This window comes from Pungitius pungitius, chromosome 21 (genome assembly GCF_949316345.1).
Source record: "Pungitius pungitius chromosome 21, fPunPun2.1, whole genome shotgun sequence".
Lineage (NCBI taxonomy): Eukaryota > Metazoa > Chordata > Actinopteri > Perciformes > Gasterosteidae > Pungitius > Pungitius pungitius.
Genome location: NC_084920.1, coordinates 4,252,625 through 4,278,368, shown reverse-complemented (window position 1 = coordinate 4,278,368; position 25,744 = coordinate 4,252,625). Strand labels below are relative to the sequence as shown.

Here is a 25,744-nt window from a genome sequence, read left to right as displayed (position 1 = left end):
CTTTGAGCCAGTATTTTTGTCAGTACAATTTTATTTGAATAAAAAGTGCATTTTTAGCTAGCGATACAACCAAATGAGGCTGAATGATGGTGTAAATATATTTACATGTTGGCTACCAGCATATACGAACCAAGCTACAATCTAGATTGTACAAAATTTAGTTGAGGGGTGTCTTTCTTTCATCGGGCTCTTTAAGATCAATTGTTAGGCTGACCAAAACGCTACTACATCAACGTCCGTCCTTAGCAAACGCAGAACAACAACAACAACTACGGTTATCCACTGGTGTTTGAGAATACTGCTTGGTCGGCCTTTTGTTGTCTGGGCAGGGAGGCGCTGAGGGAAAATGCTCGACTGGTCTGTTTTTTGGTCCGGTAGCCCGGGGGTTCCTGTTGTGGACAGCGGACCACACCGAGGGAAATAAGTGGATTTGAGGTGTCAAGGGGGGCAGCCGGACTGCCCTCTACGAGGTGGACTTCTTCTCCCACTCCTGTTTTAAAGAAAAATAGAAATCTAGGTTCACTGACCGTACAAAGTAGATGCAATAATAAGGATACCTGTGGAAAAATACACATTTCTGTCCTGCTTGGAGTTTAAATATTTTGTGGGTCTTTTAGTCTCACCATAGCTTTCTGCAGGACTTTGCCTTTGGTGGCCATGATGGAAACAGGCCTGTTCTTTAGCGCAGAGGCAGAGTTGACTGGGTCTGCACTGACGTTGCTGTTGCAGGGTTGGGATGATGATGATGATAATGATGATGATGTCTGGGGACCAGGCAGGGTTGCTGCTTTATGCTGAGGGGGGGGGGAAACCCAACCAATTAGAGCGGGTTAAAGGCTCCACTTCCAGAGCTCACCCGGATCATCTGCGCACTAACCGTCGGCGCGTCCTGGAGGCTGCTGTCCAGTGTGGTTCCCAGCGTGAAGGCCCCCGACTCCACCTTCTTCAGGCTCTCCTTCACCTCCACGAGCCGCAGCTCCACCTCCACCCTGCGCTGCTCGGCGCCGCGGCACTCCTCCTCCTTCTGCCTCAGGAAGGCTTCTAACGAGGTCTGCTGCTTGGGGTCTGAGGGTACAGCGCACGGCGGGGCTGTCAGTCACACAGGGTCGCTGTGGAAACCGCCGGCAGTGTCGCGGGAAGGACTGGACTGGACCGTACCTTGGCAGGCGCCGAGCTCCTCTTTGGTCTCCCTCTTCTCCTTCTTCAGGTTGGCCAGGCTGCCCCTCACCTCCTCCCTCTCTCTCTCGAGGCGGTCGCGCTCGTCGATGTAGCGGCGGATGTCCGCCTCGGTGCGATTCTTGCCCAGTTTCCCTTCGACCGCACCGGGAGACCCTGGGCATCCAGGTGGAATATTTGTAAAACAACATACAATGTTTATCAGGACATTTGCTGAAGAATGCAAGGAGGAAATAAAATGATGCCTTTATTATTAAACAAATAAAATCCAAATAAAATAAGTATGTTATCCTCCCTGAAGACTGTAGAGGACGCAGTGTTTCACTAGAGGGCGCTGTGGTGATGTAAGATTACTTGAAAAGGCAAGTAGGTCAGTGTAAAGAAAAACAATGATAGCAAAATGTACTCAGTAAAACATACTGTTAGTCCCCCCCACTTTATCCCTTTATTGAATTCAACTCTCCAAATATCTGTGTGTGTGAGAAGGTAGTGATGAAGATGGAGGATTTTGGTCTTCACCCATGGTATGTGCCTTGGGCCGCAGGGGGCGAGGACTTGGAGGGAGCCCAGCAGGAGCCGGGGGGCCTTTATTGATCTGGGGCCCGGAGGAGCAGAAGGCCTGTGGGATTCCCACACTCGTCCTCTTGGAGGTCTCCTGGCTTTGGGGTAAGGTCTTGACTGGTTGGGTTTGGGGCTGTGGTTGAGCAGGAGTCAGGGGGGGCTCTGGTTCTGGTTTGCTGGAGTGCGAACATGTTCCGTTTGACACAGGTGTCGACTCAATACAGTTGGCGTTTGTGACCTGGAAAATGAGGCATAAAACAGAAATATAGCACTAAATGTATGATTCTATCCAAGTAGAAGGTTAAAATTTATTTATTTTTCATAATAAATGAATAATAAAGTCCCCGTTACCTCTTTCATTTGAGGTGTGGGGTCCTTCTCCTCCTCCGATGGGACTGGGGAGTCTCTCGAGGTTTCCCTGTAAGGCGCTTTACTCGCGCCGGGCGTGTGGAGGAAGGAGCGTAGAGGGACGAGGTCCAGGTACACCCGGGCATCGGGGTCCTGCGCTGCTCCCTCCGAGTCCTTGGCGTCCTGTGCGCACGGTTCATGCGTTTCCTGGGGATTGTTGTCCTCGCTGTCCGCCAGGCTGCTCCCTTCAGCATCCTGTGTCGCAAAGGAGGAGGAAGTGAGTGAGGAAACGGCAAGGTGTGGTTCGATTGGTGGGGGGTCCACAAAAAAAAAACAAAATGAAACGGGAATTGAAAAATGTGGCGCAAAACGGAAAGCTGCAGGTTTTTTTTTTGGTCAGAGACACAAACGGCACCTTAGGTGATTTGTGTCTGCTTGTTGTCTGGCTGTATCGCTAATCCTAAGAATAACATACCTCTGGATCTGCTATGGATGCCACATCATCATACAGTTCTTCAGAGTTGTGGGGGATGGAGGGCGGGGTGTCTATGTAGGCGTTTGGCTCGGAATACCTCCTCTGCATGAAGCTAGCGAGAGACACAGGAAATACACGCAACGGGTCAGCTTCAAATGGCGCACACGCGCACACCTTGAAGTGGACAGAACTCTGGGGATCTTACTACAGGGAAGTCTTGGCAGCGTTGACGATGCTCGAGATCCTCTCGGCGTTGACGTAGTCGTACGCGAGCTCCTCGGGGTCCGTCTTGCTCCCCGTCTGGGACAGCAGGAGGCCCAGCCAGTGGCCCATGTCCGCCGACGTCTTGGCCTGCGAGAGGAGAGGAAAAGCGAGAGAGTGAATCAAGCACGCGAGTTTTGAAACCACCCCGTCCCTCTCGCTGTGTTTTGACACAATCATTCCCCAAAGTTGTTGTACTGGCGGGAGAAAGAACCGTGAACGGGTCAGAGGCTTTACAACTTCAAACTCCATGGTTTTTACGTGCCAAGCATGCGTTGCAGCAGGGTGGTACTGGAAACCTAATGGAAAAGGCTGCAACGTTAGTCCCCGAAAATCCCAGTTCACCCCCCCCCCCGTCCCACCAACATATGCACACAAACACAGAGACCACCCCTGCGCGCTCGCTCATATTACACCGGCTGAGTTGGATGTCAGCAGAACGGGATTTCATGTCTGTGTTTCCCACCAGGAGTTGTGCCGCAGTTGGTTGTTTTCTCTCCTGACACGTTAGACTTGTGGTTATTTTTTTTATTTTTTTTAAACATTAGCATCGACCCATCGTCCACTATAAATAACGCTCGAGTTGGCGTGTCAAACCGAAGAGGAGCATTGCAAGCTACATCGCGTGGACCTTTGAGAGACTTCCTTATTTTGCCGTCATCTTTTTATATTTTCTTTTGCTGACATTAAATATTTCCAACAGCTTACAAAAAAAGTAGTTAGCGAGGGTGTTCGCCATTTAAAGAAAATGTCACAATGTTCAGAAAATACGTGGCCTTCGGGAGTTAACAGACTCAGAGATGCAGGAAACTGTCTCCTCTGGTTTCACCCGCGTCCAAGTGTTCAGGTCTAAATCCCAAAAGCACCCACACTAGCATCACTAGGTGGTGGTGGTGGTGGTGGTGGTGGTGGTCTACCTCGAGGGTTGCCAGCTGCGTCCCCTCCATGTCGATCCTGAAGGAGTACAGGTGCTCGGGGCTGGGGTCGGGCAGAACGCTGCAGCCCCCCAGGGGCACGGCTGGCTGGCTCAATTTGTTCTTGCCCTTGTCCTGGTAGAGCCACAGCTGTCCGTTCTTTATGAGGCACCAGCAGGTCCGCCACTGGCTGTTCACCAGCACGTTGAGGTAGCCTGGCGTGACGCAAACGACCTCGGTTTAGAAGGATGCGCATGGGAGAGCCTCGACATGCTTGGTGTGGTATGAAAGAGCCACACGTGTCAAAGAATAGGAGCCCCCGACACGTGTTGGGATTATATAGCATGTAGAGTAGATCTCGGCTCACCTGAGGTGTCCACACACTTCTCCGGAATCTCCATTGAGGAGGGCTTTTTCTTGCCGATGTTCATTAGGTTGCTAAACTTCAACCCGCCACCGTACCTTTTCTTCGCTGTGGCCGAGAGAAGAACGTTTGAGATGAATCTCTCAGAGGTTCATGCAGTCAAATACTTTGCCTTAAAGCCATGCCTGGAACATCTCACCTTCTTTGTTCTCGGGAGCCTCCGCGTGGCTGTCAGTGCTGCTGCCGCTCTCCGAGGCCACCGAGTATCTTTCACCCATTTCTCCCTGAAGGTTGGAATAAACGCGGCTGTCATTCAGCAGGCGTGTTGGGTCGAGCCGGTCAAACGACGTACCCCACGAGGTGAACAACCCCAACGTTCAAAATGAGCTTGCCTTTGTACAAATGAGCCTCGGGGAGTCGGACGCCGAGTGCTGCGGGTCACAGTTCTCCGCCGGCTTGGGACTGATCTCCTGAATCACCTGACGAACGTAAAGGGTAAAGAGTCAGAGCGTCTGAGCGCGCCCCGCTGCCCCAGGCCCCGGCGTTCCAGTCTCACCCTCAACCACTGCTCCGTCTGCTCCTTGCTCTGCAGGCCCAGCACGATGGCCTCCCCTCCCACTGGAATGACCTTCAGCTTGTGCTCCTTCTTCCTCAGCTGCTTCTCCTTGTAGACCACGCTGCAGCCCAGCAGGCTCACGTCCAGCAGCGGCGTCTGCTCCTTGGAGCTCTTGTAGCACTGAGGGGGACGGGGGGGCAGCGATGACACTGAACATTAGGCTCGGAGAAGGGCTGACCCTGACCCTACCGGAGGGTCATCGATGACCTCATTGATCGAAGCTGCGAGAGTTGAAGTCATCTAGCTCTCAGAGAGTGGTCACAAATAGACTGTGCTATTAATACAATTTATTGTATTCGTATTTTCCAGCCTTAAAATAACTGCCAAAAGTGGGAGAGCACGTGACGGCTGAATCTCACAGTAAATAATCTATTCCGAGGGATTGTTTACTTAAATCTCTTTTTCCACGTTCAGTTACATTGAACCGCTGTGATAAACAAACCTCTGTGCCCGTGGCCCCGAACGTTTCCCCCATTTTGAAATCCGATTTTCAAATCGCAATCTTTTACCCACCAGCAGGCGATGGTCCTTGATGACACACAGCTGCTTGGCCCACTGGCCGAGCCACTTCTTCCTCCACAGGAAGGCACAGATGTGAGCGTCCTTCATGAGCTCGATGGAGGCCTCCGCCGAGGGCCACTGGTGCTGCGCCGACGGGGACTTTTCCCTGGTCACCTCCTCCTCGTCGTAGGACTCGTACGAACTGCTGACGGCGTCCCCGTCGTCTGAGGGACAGAAGGTTCAGAGACGTGGTAGGGAACGGAGGCAAAGCCCGTGTCTGCGCGGCGCCGGGGGGGTCACGAGTAACGACAACGAGCATCGCGCGGTTAAATGAACTCAATGGGGGGCAAATGATCAGTCAGTGCCTGACTTCTTGGGCTTGATGACATTCTTCAGCTGAGGAGGATTCCCTCGCCAGGCGCATTGATGAAAGAGGATGACGGGAAAACGGCTACAATGAGTAAATTGATAAGATGGGACTGATTGATGGGTGACTGAGGTTTCTCCACATGCAGGGACGCTGGTCATGCTGGACAATGGGCATGCTCGTCGGCGCCGTGCACGCGGCAAACACAAACACGCGCGTTCCGGAGATGGAGCGGTAGCTACCCCTGTTGATAACAGCATAGACCACACTGTCAGAGCTCTGTACTCGAATCCAGGGCCCTGAGAAGTGGCCAAAACAGTCCAGATCTACACAACGTCAAAGGAAACAGGCAGAAGAAGAAGAAGGAGGAGGAGGAGAAGGAAGCAAGATTGGGAAAAAATATCCAAAGATAATGGTATTATTTTAATATAAACCTATGTGATTATGTCATAACATATCAGTAGAGGTGTAGTAATATACCAGGATTGAGCATGGTAAAAAGCTAAATTACACTGAAACACGATAATTATGTAGCGAAAATCGGACGTTGTGATCCCAACGCAGCAAAATTCTGAAGAGATACCTTCAGCCTGAGAAGTTGACACACGTCACCCTGTGGGTTGCACAGAACAATTGCCGTATTTAAAGCACAGGTCGACGCACCGTCTCGGCAGACCAAAGCTCCTTACAGAAAGTGGTCATGTGATTGCCCCTCTGGGGCATCAAACCGCTGAATAACACGCACCCTTTACCTTCCATTATGGTTCACAAGTTCACAGAGTGACACTCATGTGTGGTTTGTGGTTGCAAAAAGTTCAGCTTCTATCGATATGCTCGAGCACCATCAAAAAAAAAAAAAAAAAAAACTTTCCATGACGCATATCCTCTGCAGTAGAATTGCAGAAAGGAGATAACCAAGTACTTAATGTGATAATCCTTAAACCGGGCCTGTGGGAACGTAGAATTGATTTCCTGGGGAAACTGAAGGAACTCCTCAAGAAAGCAGGTAATGTGATTTATAACAGACACAAAGAGAAGGTTTTAACCAGAGCTCTCACCATTGAGAGTTTCCTCGTAGGGCTGAGCCTCCTCGTAGTAACTCTCTGAGCCGTCTGTGCAGGCCGGAGCGGGCAGTGAAGGCAAAGGGAACGGCTCCCGACACATCGCACCCTAAGACAGATGAAAGGAGGGGGGGGGGGGGTGGTACAACATGTAACATTTAGTGTCAGTAATATGCCCTTCAACTGTAGAGCCTCCGTCAAGGTGCGTTCAAAGACAGAGGGAGGTTTCTAGGTTAACATTAACGCATGTTCTCCTCCCCCCCCCCCCCCCCCCCCCGGCTGAACATGAGGCTCCGTGCACGAGAGTGTTCCATGCCAGTGCACAAGCATGTAAAAGAGAAAGCATGCATTTTAATTTGTGTGTGTGTGTGTGTGTGTGTGTGTGTGTGTGTGGGGGCCCTGTGGCTGTCCTGAAATCAATCAGCAGTCTGGCTTCACTTCTGTCTTTTCTTGTCATCTCCTGTGTGGTCAAGACGGCCCGTCCGCACCCTTCCCACGCGCTGGAAAGCACCAGACTCTCCCCGCGAGGCCGCGCTCGTTAAAAAGTATCTCCTCAGTCAGTTTACACGATAAATAAAATGTACTTTGGAGACCCCCGTCACCACTTTTCGGATTCAGCTGTTGTTCATTTGTTGAAATGCACCCCTTTTAAAATGGGAAACCGGAGGTCTGGATTGAGTTTGTTTTCATTTAACAGGACGCAATCTACTCAATGTAGAAATGCAGCGAGCTCGACAGGGCAGACGGGAAGTTGCCTTTCGGGGGTCGAGGAGATTTGCAACACATCGCTGACCCTCATCTCGGAGGGTGTCACGCTTCCACACACTTGGCCGTCGCTGCAAATTCCGGAGAACATTCAGAGGAAAACCACATCAGTTCCAGCAAAAAAGTCGAGACGCCGATGTTCTGCCGGAACAAAACATGTATTTTTATCTTTGGGGTCAGGTTTATTATGGTTCGTGGTTTGCAGTTTGTTCTGAGATCACACTAGTCAAGTATCAGGTGTGGTTATTTAAGACATTGACACCACTCACTTTCTGCATTCAGCATTCCGAAACGCAAACTTTCCCCGCCATCTTAGAACGTTCTCTTTTATCTACTCAACCATCATGTCTGTGGTGCAAAGCGGCACATGGGAGATGTGCACGTTGATTGTAAATACTAGACCTGAGACAGAGGGAAAAAACCCTGCAACTGGCGGGCAAGATGATATCGACGCATTCCTCCCACTAAAAGATAACAGGATGACGCGTAGAGATCAATGATAGAGACAGAAGCCCATGGAGGAGAGGAGGGATGGTTTTGACGCCAAAGAAGAACTTGATACGGTAGACCCCAAAATGTAAAAATCCTTTCATCTAATCTGTTGTAAAATTTCTTTTTAAAAGAGTTTTTTTTTTTCCTCAAGTGAACCCTCTGTGAAACCCTTCAAGCCGAATGACAACAAGCGATTTCTCCCAGCACTGAAGTGAACACGCCGCCTGTATTCCTTCACAATCAGTGCGTTTCTCCAAAAACGCTGTCACATTCTCTGCAAGATCACACGAAATGTCACCCTTAGGCAGGGGAGCTGCGTTTATCATGCAAAGCTTGCCGGAGGGAGGCCGAGTCCGTCTTTAAGTATCTCATAAGATCAAAGTTGGATATCAGGGTTTAATTGAGGGTGAATATTAGTTGGTCAAAGCTGCTTCTTTTCTGTTTTCTGCAAAAACCGCTGAAATCAATTGTTTCATGATGTTTCATGTGTAGCCATGCTTCCATCCCATAAAAAAAAAAGTGACGCGCTAATAGAGATTTACAGCTCAACAAAATACCAAGAAACAAATCTGTTCTTCCAAAAACCACAAAATCCTAATTTTTCCGACGTGGGCCTGGCCTCCACGATAAACAGGTGTTTCCCTGCTTGTGAGCCACTTTCCGTTTTTATAAATGGAAGAATCAGCAAACAGAAACATCAGAAGCCTTAATTTGCTGCCTACCAGCTCACTGGTGCACCACAATCCTTAATGATATCAGCTGCACCTTAAACCATGGGACACTTTTTTCCTTATTTCCACTATTTACTTATGTCCAAGCATCCCGGCGAATGGGAGGCTTGCATTGACGCTTTCGGCAGCACAAAACAGGAGAAGCCTCCGCAACCGAGCCCCCGTATATACGGAGGACAACCCGGCTTGATTGGCTTTGGGGGACCGAGATGGACGATGACAATTGAGTTAAGCCAGTTTCACCATGATAGTGGTAATCAAGGGTTTCCAATAAAATATGTGCCGGTGACTTAAAGAGAGAATGCTGATTTATCAGTTTTTGATAATGAAAAACTATTAAAAAAACTAGGATCAAGGGGTATTGTGTCAACGTCGTTTTGACCAGAGCCAAAACTAGACTTCATCCTTCTTAAAAGACCATTAAGATTTTAAACAGCCACAAACGGCCAAAAAAACGACAGGAAATTCGTAAAAAAAGACTGCAAAGTATTAGTGAACACACACACACACACACACATACACACGGCACCGACAGGGTAAACTGCTCCTCTGTGAAAAAACAGCAGTTCAGACATCTGTTATTAATTAAAACAAAGAGCCAGGCATTCCAGAGCACCCCCGCACCTCCTCCCCGACCGCCCAACAACCCGTAGCTCCATCTTCTTTCGTTTTCTCTCCCTCATCTCCCAAAAACAGAAATCTGCCTCTGGTTTGAGCCGAGGCTGAAGAGGACATTGAGCCATTCATCAAACCAGCTGGACTGATATCCAACAAACCAGGTGTGTGTTTGTCCCGGAAACACTCTCCAATAGTCCCTTTAACCCCTTCCCTTCCCCACACACACACACACACACACCCTCACCACAGAAACGTTGTGTTAAAGGAATGGATTGAGGACTCGGAGCATAAATAACAAAGTAAGGAGTCGGGGTGTTGTGGAGGGGGCTTTGAGAAAAGAGTGGGAAAAAGAGCCCAAAAAGCGAACAGTCAGAGGAACATGGAAAATCCCTGGTTCCCATGCCAAGAATCCGGCACAGCGGAATCACACACACACACACACACAGTGTGTGTGTGTGTGTGTGTGTGTGTGTGTGTGTGTGTATCTGAGAGCCTGCTAGGAGCCGAGGAGAAAGTAGTGATAAAAATAATCAGCTTTGAAAAGTTAGATTGAGGACAACTGTGGGCCTTTACTGTATCTCCACCACTTGTATCATAGTAGTAGTTTAGTAGTAGTAGGAGGAAAACTTTCATTTAATATTTAAAACATGAATGAAAACGGGGGGGAAGAAAAACAAGGCAGCTCAGAAATAAAATCCCATCATTATTTAGTCTGGGAATACTTTGACCTCCTCTCATCTCAACCTCCCAATTTTGTTGTGATGCTCATGAACACAAAATGTCTGACTATAAAAATAAAATGAAATAAGCACGTATCAAACTGAAATAGTCTCCCTGTGGATTTTTAAAAGGGACAGCGCTGGCAGGCCGTGTCATCGCGAATAACGCAGCAGATACCCCTGTTGACCAATCACGTGGCGGTTACGGTAACCGCCGGTTGCCCTTCAGCCACAGTACCGCCCAGTGTGCATGTCAACAGCTTTCCTTTCCCCTGCTTGACGCCTACGAGCGGCCCAGCTGCTATCTTTAGCGCCGCTCTATTTCCAGGCCACGCCGACAGGACGCAGTGGAAGTCCCACAAACCTTTATTTACCCCCCCCCCCCCGCCCCCTGCCCCCTGCCCCCTGCCCCACTGCTGGGGGTAACTGCGATCCGAGAAGCACGCAGCGTTGCCACTCGAGGAGGACAGCACAGCCCCAGGGGGTTTCAAGGGGAACCATGGAAGCGCCTGGACTCCCCCGGGACGCCCACGCGGAGAACGCCACCACCGCCCCGGGGGACGGAGACTGGCTGAGGGTGCGGGTGCAGGAGAGCTGGTTCACCGTGCGGCGGGCCTCGCTGGCGAGGTGCAGCGACTACTTCCGCGCCCTCTTCCGCTCCGGGATGACGGACAGCCGGCGGGACGAGCTCCACCTGAAGGGAGGAGTGCGCGCGAGGGGTTTCCTCGTCGCCCTCGCCGTCTGCAGGGGGGAGGCCCCCCCCGTCGGTGACCCGGGCGAGCTCGTCGAGGCCGTGGAGTGCGCCGCCTTCCTGCAGGTGGCGTGCTTGGTGCGGCACCTCTGCGACATCGTCGACTCGGACAACTGCCTGCTGCTGTACCACGCGGCCTCCGTCTACGGCGTGCGCGCCCTCTATCGCAGCGCGGCGCGGTTCCTCCGCGACGCTCTCGGCGACTTGGAGGAAGCGGCCGAGAGCGCGATACCCGAGGACCTTCTTCGCTATGCCCGGTCACTGTCTCCCGCTACCTACGTTGCTATAGGCACCCACTCTCCTTCGATGGAACTGCTGCAGGACTCCTTCAGGGTGGTTTGCTACCTCGATGAGAAGGAAGGAGACTGGAAGCATCTGACGAATCTCCCAACCCTGTGCAGCACCTCCATGGCGGGAGTGGCGGTGCTCGACAACCGATTGTACATCGTAGGCGGAGTGTACGGCTACGGTAAGGACACGGTGGACCGCGGCTTCTGCTACGACCCCGACTCGGGGGTCTGGAGCATTCTCCCAGGTCCTCAGCAGCTCAGGTACGACTTCACCCTGCTGGGGCACGAGGGCCGACTCTACGCCATCGGGGGAGAACTCCAAAAGAAGACCACTTCCACGGCGGAGAGTTACGACGTCGACAAAGGCGAGTGGTCGTTCATACGACCTGCGCCCAGGCCCGTGGCCTCGGCGGCGTGCGCCGTCGCGAGGCGGCGGATGTTTGTTTGCTTCTGGCGGCCGCCGGACACCACCGACATCTACGAATACGTGCCAGCGGAGGACGAGTGGAGACTTGCGACCACCATGGTCAGGCCTCAGAGCTACGGCCACTGCATGGTGGCGCACAGGGACAACCTCTACGTGATGCGCAACGGGCCCGGCGACGACTTCCTGCGCTGTCTGATGGACCGCTACAGCATCACGACGGGCCAGTGGACAGCAATGCCCGGGACGTACATCAACAGCAAGGGGGCGCTGTTCTCCGCCGCGGTAAAGGGCGACTCGGCGTTCACGGTGAAGCACATGCTGACCCTGGAATACGCCATCACCGGGGAGGGGTGGAAACCCCGCCGGCAGATGAACGAGTTCCCAAAAAGCGGTTCGCTGTGGACATGTCTGCTCAGGCTTCCCACGACAGGGCCCGTCACGCCACAGTCGCAGGATGCGGAAGAAGAAATGTCGCCGCCGGACAAATATGAGGGATTTGTGGAAGCTCTAATGCAAATGTGATAATACTGCTAAAATAAGTGTGTTTGTTTTTATGAGGAAGTAGAAATTGATTTCTAAAAAACAGGTACCCTAACCTGGACAATCGCAGCGTGTGACCACTGATATGGATACTAGTGCTGTCAACGACATTAATGTAAAAGTGAAAAATGTATATGGAAAAAAATTAAAAAAGGACGATTCATTTTGAGTTAACAATGACATAAATGCGATTAATCATGATTACATATTTTAATCGTTTGACAGCACAAATGATTACACTGAAAGACTAGTGGAAACAATGCTACTCTTTTAGAGCTTCAATACAAGTCTCAGAATACAAAAATGATAGTAATGCATTCACTTCTGCAAAAACACACACACACGTGCTGACACTACGCATTTAGTCTGATTAGAAACAGCTGGAGTTTATATATGGCAAGGCTACTGTGCATGTGTGTGTGTGTGTGCGTGCGTGTAAAGTTCAAAGGCTCTGACGGGATGTTCTAAACCTCTCATCCCCTACGACTTTCCTGAAGTCACACTGCGCCAATTCAGGAGCCACCGGCCTCCCACTTGACATAAAACACACCACGGCTCTCTCGCGTGCTCCAGGCTACTCACTTCCTCAGGTTGGCTCTGGCCCGTGACGGATTAAATACCTGTTTCTGTGGGAGAATGCATTTCACGTAGCCCTGAGGTTGTGACCACCGCTGGTGGGAAAAATCCTTTGGCTTGTACAAACACAGACTGCATTTGTTTTAGAATATTAAAAATCGATAAAATGATCTGCCAACATGTGGAGTTAACTTTTTCTCAATACTGATGACGCTTAGTGATACTTAAGTTCTTTCTGTAACAGAAAACCAAAATACCTTTAGCTACATTCAAAGTTTGATCTTTCCCAGTTGACCGCAGTCGCAGAGGATAAAAAATAAAAAAAAAATCATCATTTGACGTGTTATTTCAATCCGACGCAAACAAAGCGGTAGCTACACTTACTGCTCGGGGGGGCGGCAGGTTGGGGAGGCTCTTCTGTGGTACGAGGACATTTTTTGCTGCTTTTCCATTGACCAGGGCATCCGATCGGTCATCTGTTTCAGCACAAGTACAGAGAGGGACCTCAGCAAACAACAGAAATAATACATTTATATTTATCTGCTCAACCACAAAATGCTGTCCACTTTTTGATTCAACAACATTTCCAGATGTCCAGATGTCCCCCGGGCATATTGGCGCTTCCTGCCTGAGCCTAAGCCTCGCAGCAAGCGAGCCCCTTCATTGTTTATTTTAACCTATTGTGCAAAACACAAAGACAGAGAAGAGGCTTCTGGTCCAATATTTCAGAAGCGCCGTTGCTTTTGAATATGCTACTTCATTAACAATGATCCCTGTTAAATGTACTTGTGATTCCCAACCTTTGTGGCTCAGGACCTCCTTAAAAGAAGCTGTCAGGAAAATGAGCAAAAAAAAAAAAAATCAGCTCTGAATTAATGACTAAGAAGCCCCCACACAGCGGTCGCAGCCCTCGCTTTCCCGCCGTCTCTGTGAAAGAAAGCGTGCGGCTTTGCAAGCGTCGCTGCCGAGAATATGTGTGTTAAGTCTAGTGCTCGCTGAAACCACATTCTTCAACACTGTCCAAACAAAACAGGTCAACCTCAGATGGCGAGTGGCTACGCAGAAACAGACAGGAAATGGTGAGAGGAGGGGAGCTGAGGGGGCTTGTGGTAGCTTGATCTCATATCTGCTATTCACTTGCATTTTGTCAAATCAAAGAGTTTAAAATGCAATGACACATCGAGTCTGCGCCGGCGTTTGAGCGACACTGACGACTTTAAAACATCAGAGTAAGGCACTTCACATTACTGATGAGGGTGTGACTGATGAGGAAATGTAGTTTTAAAACGCTTCACAATAAGTGTTTCGTCACAGTTCTTTAAGCTGAATGGTATTTTCAGCATGCAACAGCAGCACGCCTGATATTTATCAGGTGTGGGTGTCTTCAGACAAAGTGTCTGCACCATTGTTATCTACACGCAAGTCCGTGGCAATCCATGCATTAGTTATTACAGTCTGGACCTAAAATGGAGATGTGACTGAGATGATCATCCATAGAGCCACGCTGGCATTGCTACAGAGGCTGTATCATCACTCGGTCTTGTTATTAAAAAGAAAACAATATGCAGACTGTTTCCACTCCACCTCCAAAACTCACACCTTTGCAGCTTCTGTCCTTACCAGTAACAACGACTTTGTTCATGTAGATATACTCCTCATCAGCACCTGCACGGAGAGATAGCAGAGGGCGGTTAACAGTTGTCATGTGCATGTTCCGTTATACTTTGTGGGTAGCTAAAAACAAACACCAACATTGTGTAATGCTAAGAACACTAGAAGAAGGTATTTTAATACAGCGCGAGAGAACGTCATGTATCACATTGATAGATGCCTAAACCGCTAACAGTATTATTAGGATTATGATAACCTACCTACATTTCATTATGATAACTACTATACAACGGATGCTATTTGAACTTAATTGAGAAATCTAAAACTTAATTTCTTTGTTAAAAGTTGTACTAAACCTCAATAGAACAAAGACATCGTCATATACTGATCACAAGTAATGTAACTGTATGTAACACCATGTAGCCGGACTAACTCTCATCGTGTTTGTCAGAAGTCCAGGATGAAAGGGGGGTAACTCGCCCCCAAACAAGTGGCCTATTGTGTGGACACATGGGCCCATTATTGACACCCACCCTCACCGTGGTCGGCATTCATCGAACGTCGGTCAGAAAAGTCCCTTCCTGCACAGATAGAGCACTGTGTCGCTTCGATCTTTCACGGCGGCTAAAAATATACGCGGGGCTCCTGTCTGCTTCGACATTATGACCAAAGGTTGGGTTCGGGTTGAGATGGAATTAGTTTCTGCATGGAATTAATCTTTTGGCAAAAAAAAACACACAAAGTCAGAAAGGGAAGTATTTGATTAGAGTCACAATATGAACTACTCTTATTGAATAATGGTTTCCTGGGAGTACAGTCAAAGAGCAGGAAGCGCTAGTGAGAGAAGTTAAACATCACTGGACCATTAATCAAGGGCCGTCGTTTCAGACGAAACTGACTTCCACTTGCACTAAAATGTAAATATTTACGAGCCAGCGTGAGCAACGGTATCATTAGGGCAATGAGCGGAGATGATGAAACCCGGAGACATCCACCGGTGCTGAAGTCAGCCCAGTGAGAAAAGCACTGTGTTTTGTTTGAGTCGGTCTTAGCATGGTGGAGTAATTACAAGCTGGCGAAAACGTCGCCATGACATCGCCACATAAACAGTTTGAATGGATGTCTTTTCTCAGACAATAAACCCTGCGGCTTGGGTGCAGAAGGCTCCAGCTGGTTACTCTAACCTGTTATGGGAATCTGCTCCGGAGCTTCAGCGCAGTTTTAGAGGAGGATGGCTTCAATGAATTCAATATTTCAGCTGACTAAGATTATGCCCTGAGAGAAAACCAAACAGAACTCCAACCCCGGGTGATACTCTAGAGAAGCTTTACGCTTTGAAATAGATATCGCTAGGTGAAACCAAACAACAGCGGATTCAAACTATGTTTTGCCTGTACAGTGAAAACTGTTTTTTTTTTTTTGGAAGAGTTGAAATGCTATTTATAAGCTGCTCAAAAGGAAGTGTGCGTCCCGAGAGGATAAATGCAGCTTCGGAAAAATGATACAGCTTGGAGCCAGGAAAGGAAGTACGGAGAGACGAGTCCAGGACCCGAACATGGAAAAGCATGACTGCTGGTGTGTGTGTGTGTGTGTGTGTGTGGGGGGGTGTGAGCTCTGTCAGTGTGTGAGAGACCGAGAGGGACAGAAAGGGATCGACGAAGCTCACGCTGTCTTTTTCCCCCCATTCAAAAGTGACAGTGAGCACAAAATGATTGGGTCATAAAGGTGTCAATATATACCTGTGCCAAGATTAGCGTGAAATGATGTCCAATCATTTTACTGGTTAATATTTTCATCACTTAAGAATCACAAGTTAAGATTTTTGAAGGAGTGAATTCAATATTCCAAATTAGTCACACACCTTGTGATGTTTTACAATGAAGAAATGAGCGGTTTCCTTATTTCGGGCTTCTAAGGGCAAAACTTGGGATTATTTTGGGAAGCAGAAATGCTTCAACCACCAAAATGGAATAAAAAAAAAAGACCAAGTGTATTTTTTTAATTGAAGCCTGCAAGAGTACATTTATTACATGTGGCTGCTGAAAGTTTAAAATAATACCAAGTGGGTTGTTTGATAGCAGACAATCGAAGATCGTTGAGTTGATAGCAAAGCAGGGCTTGACCACATTTTACATAACGTACTTTGCATGAAGGCAGACTAACCGCCATCCGTGTTTAAGGATTTCTGGTTCACACAAATACCACACCGCAAGAAAAATAAATAAACTAAGGAAATGTTTCAGACTAACTATTTATTTTGGATTTCTTGGAGAAAAAAAAATGACAAAAAAGTGGGAACTCAAGTAAGGCCGTTTTAGAAATTGTGTTACGGGGGGGGGGGGGGGGGCTTCAAAAAATTATCCTCAGGTACGCACTCTGCATAGTTTACTCACGCCTTTTCAACGCAATCGCGTGCTCTACAGTACGCACTGTACATCCACTACGGCGTGTCCTTCATACCATTGGATGCCCTGTAGGACTGCAGGAGATCAGTGAGTAAGCCCTTCTGGACGGTGGCGTTCCCACTCAGGGCCTCCTTGTCCAGGATGTGCAGGAATCGGTGGAGCTCCATCAGGAGCTGGTCCAGCACTGGAAGCACAGACAAGACAAAGACGGTCTCAAAAGAGGAAAACATCCAAAAATAATATCCCTTGATGCTGGTTATTGCTAAAACATTTCCTGGCGCCATAGTTCGCAGGAGCATTTAAACGACGGCTTTGAGACCAGAAGTGTGAGAGTTCCCACCATTGAGACAGAGAGGTAAAAAAAAAAAACGGGGGAGTTTCCAGGTAGAATGATACTTCAGCTCATGGAGGACATTGTAGTTCAAATCAAAGACCCGCCTCTCAACGCTGAAGTCCGCTGCGAGTTTGTTAGCCGTTCCATTGTCAGTTTGTGCCCTCGAGCTGCGGCGACATTTAACACGGGAGAGACTCTTCAGGAAGGCTTATCCGCGTAGATTTCCATTCAGACCCCGCGCCATTCAGTCATTACCCTCGTCCCACTCGCCATTGCCGGTTACTCGTCTGTTTTGGTAGTCGCATGGGTTTAGTTTAAGGTCAAGTCCGCGGAGGGGCGGGTTGGGGGGGGGGGGGAGCAGCCTCTGTGTCTGGGTGCAGCCCACACACATCCTTCAGGGGTCATCGCCGTGTGGGGAGCTCTTTGTGCCTCCCTTCACTGTCTCTTGGCCTCATGAATAGGCCCCTTGCGACAGAGGGCCTCAGCATGAGCGCTTTGCCAAAAGAGGGGGATAAAAAGAAGAAGAAAAAAGGAAGGGGGATTTTATTGAAGGGTATGGTGGTGTGTATATCATACTGTTCTTAACTACTAGAATATCAAAAGTTTCCTTCGGTCAAGGCTCCTGGGTACACAAGCTATTCGGCTCTATATTGATAAATCCCTTAATTCGTCTTCCAACCAAGCATCAAACATGAGAACAAAAACACCTGAAAGTTTTGAATATTACATGAACAAACTAACAAAGTATCACAAACGGTGAAAAAAACACCTCAAAATTGAAACTGAAAATTTCAGACAAAAATGCCAATAGGTCACAAAGATCCAAATCGCCCTCATGAAACCTACTCCTTATAATTGAAGTCCTCATAATAAAAAGGCATCACACATCTATGAGCTTCACTCTGTTTGAGAGGCTCCTTCTGGCTCAAACGGATGACTAACGGGAACATTCATGCCCTCTCCCCCCAACGTCCTCCACACATCAAAAAGGACCTTTCTGCAACATAAGGTGTCGGGACCCCTGTACGAGGCGCCTCGCCCCTCGGAGATGACGAGAGGCTTTCCCAAAGCAACAGCAAGCGCTGCCGTTTTTAAATGACTCCTGCTCAAGCTGAGTCAACGTCTGCAGAGAGGCCCTGCGCCATAGAAAACACACACACACACACACACACACACACACACACTCACACACATATGGTCATGTGGAGTAATTAAAATGATGTTACTATAATGATCCAAACTTATTACATTTCTGTTAGTTGTTTGGCTGTTGAGAAGGAATCCAAACGTTTTTTCCAGCTTCTCCTCATTGTGTGTTTGCAGAGATTGACTCCGATGGCCTTTTGGATCGGAGGACCCTGGGAAAGCGAGTCAGCTGACAGGACAGGGAGGTCTGTTGGGAGGCCGTCTCCGTGGGCTACGGCCTCCCTCTGAACGTCCAGCGAGTGGCCGCAGCGCAAACGCTGCAATTCTTTTGAATGGCCCGAAAAAGGAATCGGGAGACGCCGTCAGCCAGCCAAATCGCTACGCTGCTTTCATTGATAGGGAATATGCGTCTGTAACACAAATCAATCTCTTTAATCTTCAACGATCTCGGCTGATAAACTCCTCTGTCTGTCATTAAAAGATGACAACAAGGTCTCAATAGGAACCACGGTCTACTGAAACAAACCGCAAATGCAATGGAGCAGAAGTAGATTGCATTCAAGAGGCCCATGTCTAAACCATTTCATTAAGACGTGAGGAGAGAGTCTTGTCGGGGTCGTGGCAGAATTTCCTTATTTTAAGGGGGCTCGAGGTCCTGCATCACCACTCATATCTTACTCCGGGCCTTCACTTTATTGAATGAACGAGGCAGGCATGGCCTCTCATTTCAATCAGGCTAATTCCCTGTTAAATGGAGTCGGTGATGCACTTGATGAACTTGGACGGATCAGCCGAGAAAACATGCCGGGCTAATATAATCTGACAATAGTCTAATTGGGTTTCCCTGACAACGGCAATAAGTAGCAACTGACTGATAAGGTTTGGAAAGTGCATTTTAAAAAGTAAAGTAGGTACTTATTTCGCGCTAAATTTGAACTTTGAACCTTTGACTTGTGACATCAGAGATAATTCATCAGTAGCGTGTTTGGAAAACCCATAGACGTCAAAGTCCTTTAAAAAACAAACACAAACCTGTGTGACTGGTGTGTACGTCCACCTTTAATCTTTTTCTCATTTTCAAAATAAAACTTCAACTTTCACGTTTTCTCTCATCCTTACATCATCTTCTTCCAGCAGTCTGACCACAACAAAACAACTCCAGCATATAAATTCAAGAAATATTCATTTTTAATGATGCATATTTGTCCTGTTTTCAAGCATGTTCTTGCCATTCATTAATGATAAAATAACTTATTCACAATGTATCAATGTTTGTAGCTAGAGCAGCAAATGTTGTATGAGGGCACACATACACGTATTTATAGTTCAAAAAACACTTTGAGATGTTATAAACTGCAGATAAATACAAATATTATTGAGAACCAACGTGAAACAAAAAAGTAGATCATATTTTAGTTTAGGTAAAAAAAGCTAACCCAACACTAGTATAAAGAAATGAAGACAAACATTGACTTTCTATCCATCGGCAACGTGCAAAGCGTACATTATCCCAAAGTGGGTTAATGTATGTACTTTGCCACTCTGTAATAGTTAAATTAATTTTCCTTCTTTTGTGAATAAGGATGTATACTCACATAAATCCATGTTGAAAGAAACCAATGATTGGTAGATTGGTAGTAGACCAACTTCACATCATCAAGTTGGACACCCAGCCCCTACTCCATTAAGAGTCACCTTGTAAATAACAGACAGCGCTACAAGTTCACATAAAAGGGAAGTGGCAGAAAGAAGCAGAATTGCAACCTGTGGCCAAAAAACTGACATTAAAAACTTTTACACGCTGGTTTCTGCTTCAGCGGACGGGGAAAGACCCCGACGGAAACGAAGCGCGTTGGCTTCTTATCATTGGAGTCTTGCACGGCAAACCTCCAAGGGAGGAAAAACACACCCCAATGACATTGACCGTTGCTCAGCGGGTCCGTTTTTCTAAATGCAAAACAGCAGAGGGAAGGAGCCACGTCGGATTGGTCAGATTCTTTTTGACAGCGATGGAACAGACGCCGCTGGTCCGTCACACGGGCCCGATTAATCCAAGCTGTGTTTTTGTTGTTATTGCCGTAGAAACGTAGAAAAAAAAAGAAAAAAAAAGCGGGGTGTCAACTTGGTGACCTCAGAGAAAGGGGCCCGCCCATGTCCGATAGCAGCGCTGGAGGAACTGCGGGTGAAAAACCGAATGAAATGTCAAAAAGGGACACGAGAGAGAAGTGAGAGCGCTCCGTGCCGACGGAAATGTTGTACAACGTCCATCTCAGGTAGAACATGGATTTGTTTGTGAGTGCAGATTAAAAAAAAAAAAAAAAACGTCCACACCTTAAATAAGAGTTGGCAAATATTGTTATCAGCCGACACCGTGTGCACGGAGGAAAACAGACCAGTAAAGACCAGGAAGATATTGAACTCCTGAGCAATCTCAATCCGTTTGTAAAGAACTCTTTAGAAAGAAGAAGTGGGGCATTTTAAGTCACTTGAAAGGTTATTGTTTTACCTGATAACACTGATACAGAGTTGATGAGAAACTAATTCCCGAAACGGATTTCCCTCCCCCGTCCAGATGACTGAGTGCATGGAATACGGAGTATATGATGGAGGATGAAGATGATGCTCATCTGAATATTACAGTAAGCCGGGGGGGGAGTGTGGACCATTAGCATGCAAGCATTGTGCATTCACTCTCCGACACACTCTCATCAGGGCGCCACTTCCTCGTCTTTGATGGAAAAAGGTTCAGAAGTAGCGCCTCATTGTTGCTAAATTCATTTGGGCTCATTTTTCCTCCCCACGCACGCACCGCGGAAACAACTTTGACGCGTCTAGGACGTCAAAGCGGTAAAAAAAAAAAAAAAAAAAAAAAATCGGTGTCAGTCTTGTTGACGCTCGAGGTCAGAAAGGTCATATGCCAGCGACAGGAAGCGTCTTTGACACTGTGGGGAAAAAAAGGTGCAGTAGGAGGAGCGCTCCTGCGGTCTACGGGGTCCCCTGGCCGTGACGCGGCCCGCAGCCCGTCTGCGCCATTCGTCACTACTTCCACCAGAGAAGAGGAAGTCGGTGGAATCCGGGTGTCGGCAATAGGTCGGCTGAAACCGTCGGCCTCACGGTGAACCGCTGGAACGTCCCGCGTCCACCGTTTAAATCGATACCATTCTGAGCTCCTCTTGGTCACATGAGCTAAAACGTTTTAAAAGCCTTTCAACACTTGAAGCATGAAAGTTAAGTGAGAGTACGTGGACTCCACGTGCTGCATCCATCCTGATGTCGCAAAAAAAGGAACAATCAAGCCTTAAGAGGAGTCACCTAAAAGGCATAGTTCCACTCTATTTCAAGTGTTTTCCTCTTTCATCTTCCCTCCATGCATTATTGAGTCTGGCCTTTATTCATCTCACGCGTTATCTTTCCCCACGTCCTTTTTTTCCCCTTCCTTCTTTAGATCTGTGCCGTCTTTTTTTCATAGCATTAAAAAAAATAGCATTCAAGTAAATCATTTTTTCCTTCATAGCAAGGGGCCCCCGGTGTTCCTGAGTCATCATGATTAGGAGGCAGTGCACGCTGCCGTAGTCCCTGCAGATGAAGGCTTGAGCTGATGGTTCAACATTCTGGCTCAGTTGATGATAAAAAGTTTGTGTGTGTGTGTGTGTGTTTGCATCTGTGTCCCTTGTGTTTGTGTGAGAGAGTATTCAGAAGATGTGGCAAGCAAGAAAAGGCACAGAAATCCAAATAAATCTGATTTACAGAGACAAATGAATTCCTTTAACCCGATAATAGAAACCTGACCAGTGAATTTAGCCTTCAGCTGGCTCAGTATAATGACAAATGTTAAAATATACAAATGCTGCTCCAATTGAGCTCATGTTAAAAATGGATCAAATGACTTTGTGTCACATGGGGACCCGTTTCCTGATCAGTCTTCCTCCCTCCGTGCATTCTTCAGACCTTCTAAGGTGTGCACGTACCTTCATACCATGCAGATTCACACGTAAGGAAAAAGGGGCTCCATATTCTTGGCTTGATGAGAAATAAAAATCGACAAACTAGAAGCAGTCGCTGACAAATAAAAGCTAACTAGCAATGCCGCATAAAAGGTCACCCACATAAAAGCTTCTCTGCTTAGTTATTATTCCACAGATAAGTGGCCAGGAGGGCTGCAGGGAGAGTAGCAACTAGTGAGTGTACATGTGTATGTGATTACAAGAGTACAATTTCCTTTAAAAGAGTACCTGGTGAGAGGAAAAAAAGCCCTACACGCACACACAATACCGGTTTTATCCAGAGCTCCTGTACGCCATAAACAAAGTCATGTTTGATGTGTTGTAAATGAACAGGAGCGAGACCCACAGGGCGAAAAAGGGGGCCAACACTCCCACGGAGCGCTGCCACGTATCAGGAGGATCCGTCTTTCTTTTCATCATTTTTACAGCCCCGGCTTCCTGAGTTTACCCGCACTCGGCTCGCTCCCCGTCGGCAAGTAAAGCCCATGACACACGCGTTCACACACACGCACACACACGTGAACCGGGAGACCCCGTGCCGGCGCTGATGGCCTTCATCTCAGCCTGCCTGCGTTCTCAGCTCACGGGGAGGTCGACTGTGTCGCACTGTCGTGCTCATTTTCAACCGATATCACCCGAACTGCAGGATCTATTTTGACGGATGGACATGATGCTGCCTGTTCACAGACTGGCTATTAGGACCCCGGGCAGCTCGGAAACTACTGCCAATACTGGGGACACACGTGGTAATAAAAGTTCAAATGACTTTTTGTTTTTGACACAACATCAAATAATACTGTGCACACAATGTTATGGTTAAAACCCATAACCACAGAAATGGTGCTGCAGATGCATTTTTACAATATTTTGGTTTCCTGTTTCATCTGAATCCAATGCGAATCCTCCTGCCAAAACAAATCATTAGGCCAACAGATTTTGGTTTTTTGAGTGGTTGGGTGTGACAAGCGAACAATTCACTTCAATAATGTCCATCAATGCATCCATCAGTCCGCCTCCGTTTGTCCTAGCATTTTATTTTGGCGGGCAAACACAGAACTGTCAGGGAAGACGGCGGGCGCAGGAGGCGAGAGACGGAGCCGTCATCACCAGCCCCGTCGCTGCTTTCCTCAGTGAAGCCCGGCTGCAAAGAGCCTGCAGCCAGCACAGTGCGCGCAACTTGGCATTGGACTTGGACGTGCGTCACCCAGAGGCCGGTGGGCTCCGTAATAACTCGGAAAGCAAAACAAGCGAGGGCACGAGGAGGAAGGCACTGATTGACAAGGGAATTGCGGTAACAAATACTGGAGGGGATCTTGTGAAACAAAACATTTCCTTCATCGGAATATTGATGTATAGCACACTTTCATTTATTTTGAAATATGTACTTGTATATTATTTAGGCTGTTTTCCCCAAAAAATGGTGAAAGTAACCAACAAGCAATAAAATGCATTAAAATTCTTCCTTCATCCCGTTTGCTGAGCCACTGAAGTACGTCCCGCAACGGCGAGTCTCAAATATCACGGGCCAAAAGGACTCCCAAACCAAACAGGGCTCCAGGTGGTTTCACTAATCCGATCCTCATCCCTGGCAGAAGGTGTGAGAACCAGCGACGCGATCTGCTGAAACGCCTTCCTCTCGAAATGAAACCTGCGTGAGTCAGCTTTGAGTAACATGGAGCGATATCAAAACAATGCCTCGCCTTGTTATGGGCATCCCACTGACTCCCCCCCACCCCCCCCCCCCCCGGCTGCCTGGGGCTGTTGGTATCTAATTCAGTGTCCCGGTGCTGCTGCATACAGCTGCCAAACCAGGTTTTCAACTGGAGACCCTCCCGATGCGTTCAAAGCCTGACCAGTTGATCATAAACACATTGATGCTGCGGCATTGGCGTATTCATTACAACACGTGAGTATCAACAGTCCAAAGATGCTCAACTCCCCCCCTCCCCTGACACTTTGTCATAATCAATTTACGCTGAAGTATTGAGCAGGATTAGCGCTGCAAACTTCACGTAATTGATACAACTTGTTTTTTTTTCAGTCGTCAAACAGTTTATTTCTAAAAAATGTCATTACAATGGCCAAGACCCAAAAGATATTCAATTCACAATCTTACAAAAATGAGCAAAGGCTCTATATCTTCACATTTGAGAAGCTGAAACCCGAGGGTATTTATGCATCAAAATGATCAAACATGGCAAAAGAATTGAATGAACCAGCTTCCACAATGGTCCTTTACCCCGGGACGGGTGTGGGAGTAAACAGACCGGGCTGCCCAGTCAGCTGGGGAGCAAGAATGCTGCATCAAGAATTTCAAATTGTGGTGATCCCATTCCAGTCAGACTAGTCGCTCATTGTTTTCAGTATAAGCAAATCCACCCAGTTGCCTGAACAGCGCACGGCGAGGTGGATTTGTAATGGGTTTGTGCTGGTCCACATGTCATGTTGATGAGCTCCCTCCCCTTAGAACTACTCCCTGTTGCCTGTTTTTTTTTTGGGAGGGGGGGATCAGACGGGCAAAGTGAGGTGCACTGCATGGCCAATCATTAAACTGACTACGTTTAAACTATTTGTTTATGTCCATCAGGAAGTATTAAGAGGCCTTGCTCATCTCTCATGGACAAATAAACCGCAGGAATTTTAGGAATGCTCTGAGAACAATGTTGCTGCTATTTGAACTCATCAGTGGCCACAGTGTAAACGATTTTATAGAACCCACTGGGATGGCGAGGCGGTTATGGGATGAGCCACACGTCTTCATTTCACCGGAGACACAGGATCCATTCAACAATGACAGTTAGTCCGTTTAGGTATTAATTATGTAATTATGTCAAAATCATTAGAGAAAGGTCACCAGGCACTAGGCTATCCAAGCCAATGTGTACTGTCAATATTGACCAATCGCAACTCAAATTAACTTATATGACCATGGTGTCTAAGAGTGAACCACAACACACACACAAAAAGCATTTCTACCCGGATCTCTAATGCATCCAAAGTATATGAATGTCAGCTTGTCGTTTTAACCATGTTCTCACTATTTGTCTGCGGTGACATGGAGACAAGTCAGCGGTTCATGTTGCTGCTGCAGCCGCCTCAGAGGTGTAGAAAGTACATTTGAATCCTTATCCGCTTACCTTTGTGCGTCTCCATTCCCTTCGCTTTCCTCTTCGCATACAAATCAAAACAAATCCCCCCCACCCAAAAAAAAAAGTTTGCGGACCACTTTTGTGAGTGCAAAAGGACGGCGGAACGCAGCGGCTGCTTCCGACCACGCAAACAACAGCGCTCCCTCCTCGTCCTCCTATTCTACTTCTGCCGCGCCTCCTCTTCCTCCTCCCGCATGCGGCATGGTGCACAGTGACGGTGCCCTTTGGGTGTCAGAGAGTCAGAGACACGTTAATCCCCGACGCAAACGATTCCTACGGACTTCAGATTCGGATGATTAAATGACAATTTTTCTGCGAAAAAAACAACAACAAAAAACTCATCCGAAGATCTGCAACGTTGTATGTCTCACCGATGCCGACTATCAATGCTAAAAAAAAAACCCGACTTAACTTAAGAGTCTTTAAACTGTAGGCAGCAGAAAAGCGATGCTCTGTGCAGAAACAAGCCGTGGGAGGGTCGCGACGTGACGCGGGTACGAGAGGAATGTCACGCAGTGTGAGGGACAGCAAGGATTAAAGGC

General features: G+C 47.8%; 2 protein-coding genes across 4 annotated transcripts; one reads left to right on the top strand and one right to left on the bottom strand.

Moving 5' to 3' along the window:
• Positions 1 to 9: 9 nt before the first annotated feature.
• afap1l2 (actin filament associated protein 1-like 2) lies at positions 10 to 25,744 on the bottom strand. 3 transcript variants are annotated; one of them, XM_037464011.2, is made up of 20 exons: positions 25,191 to 25,744; positions 16,625 to 16,753; positions 14,174 to 14,218; positions 12,938 to 13,029; positions 6,642 to 6,753; positions 5,826 to 5,909; positions 5,229 to 5,440; positions 4,656 to 4,835; positions 4,492 to 4,578; positions 4,299 to 4,383; positions 4,103 to 4,207; positions 3,739 to 3,950; positions 2,766 to 2,911; positions 2,561 to 2,672; positions 2,089 to 2,340; positions 1,696 to 1,975; positions 1,159 to 1,332; positions 878 to 1,065; positions 624 to 794; positions 10 to 490 (listed from the first exon to the last, which is right to left on the bottom strand). In XM_037464011.2, exons 1-20 carry the CDS (start codon positions 25,204 to 25,206, stop codon positions 464 to 466), a joined length of 2,709 nt encoding a protein of 902 aa, XP_037319908.2. In that variant the 5' UTR covers positions 25,207 to 25,744; the 3' UTR covers positions 10 to 463. The 3 variants fall into 3 exon arrangements, with proteins under 3 accessions (XP_037319908.2, XP_037319909.2, XP_037319911.2); XM_037464012.2 differs by lacking the exon at positions 25,191 to 25,744 and adding an exon at positions 19,645 to 19,965; XM_037464014.2 differs by lacking the exon at positions 5,826 to 5,909 and having other exon boundaries at positions 11 to 490; positions 25,191 to 25,742.
• LOC119213028 (kelch repeat and BTB domain-containing protein 13) lies at positions 10,397 to 12,731 on the top strand. Its single transcript, XM_037464017.2, has one exon. The coding sequence runs from the start codon at positions 10,469 to 10,471 to the stop codon at positions 11,957 to 11,959; it is 1,491 nt and encodes a 496-aa protein (XP_037319914.2). The 5' UTR covers positions 10,397 to 10,468; the 3' UTR covers positions 11,960 to 12,731.

Bases quoted from the DNA above. Each gene is read 5' to 3' on its own strand.
- LOC119213028 (XM_037464017.2), top strand. From the start codon at position 10,469: ATGGAAGCGCCTGGACTCCCCCGGGACGCCCACGCGGAGAACGCCACC.
- afap1l2 (XM_037464011.2), bottom strand. The intron at 3,951-4,102 runs GTGAGCCGAGAT...GCGTCACGCCAG, and splicing joins GAAGTGTGTGGACACCTCAG to GCTACCTCAACGTGCTGGTG. The intron at 1,066-1,158 runs GTACGGTCCAGT...CTGTACCCTCAG, and splicing joins GGAGCTCGGCGCCTGCCAAG to ACCCCAAGCAGCAGACCTCG.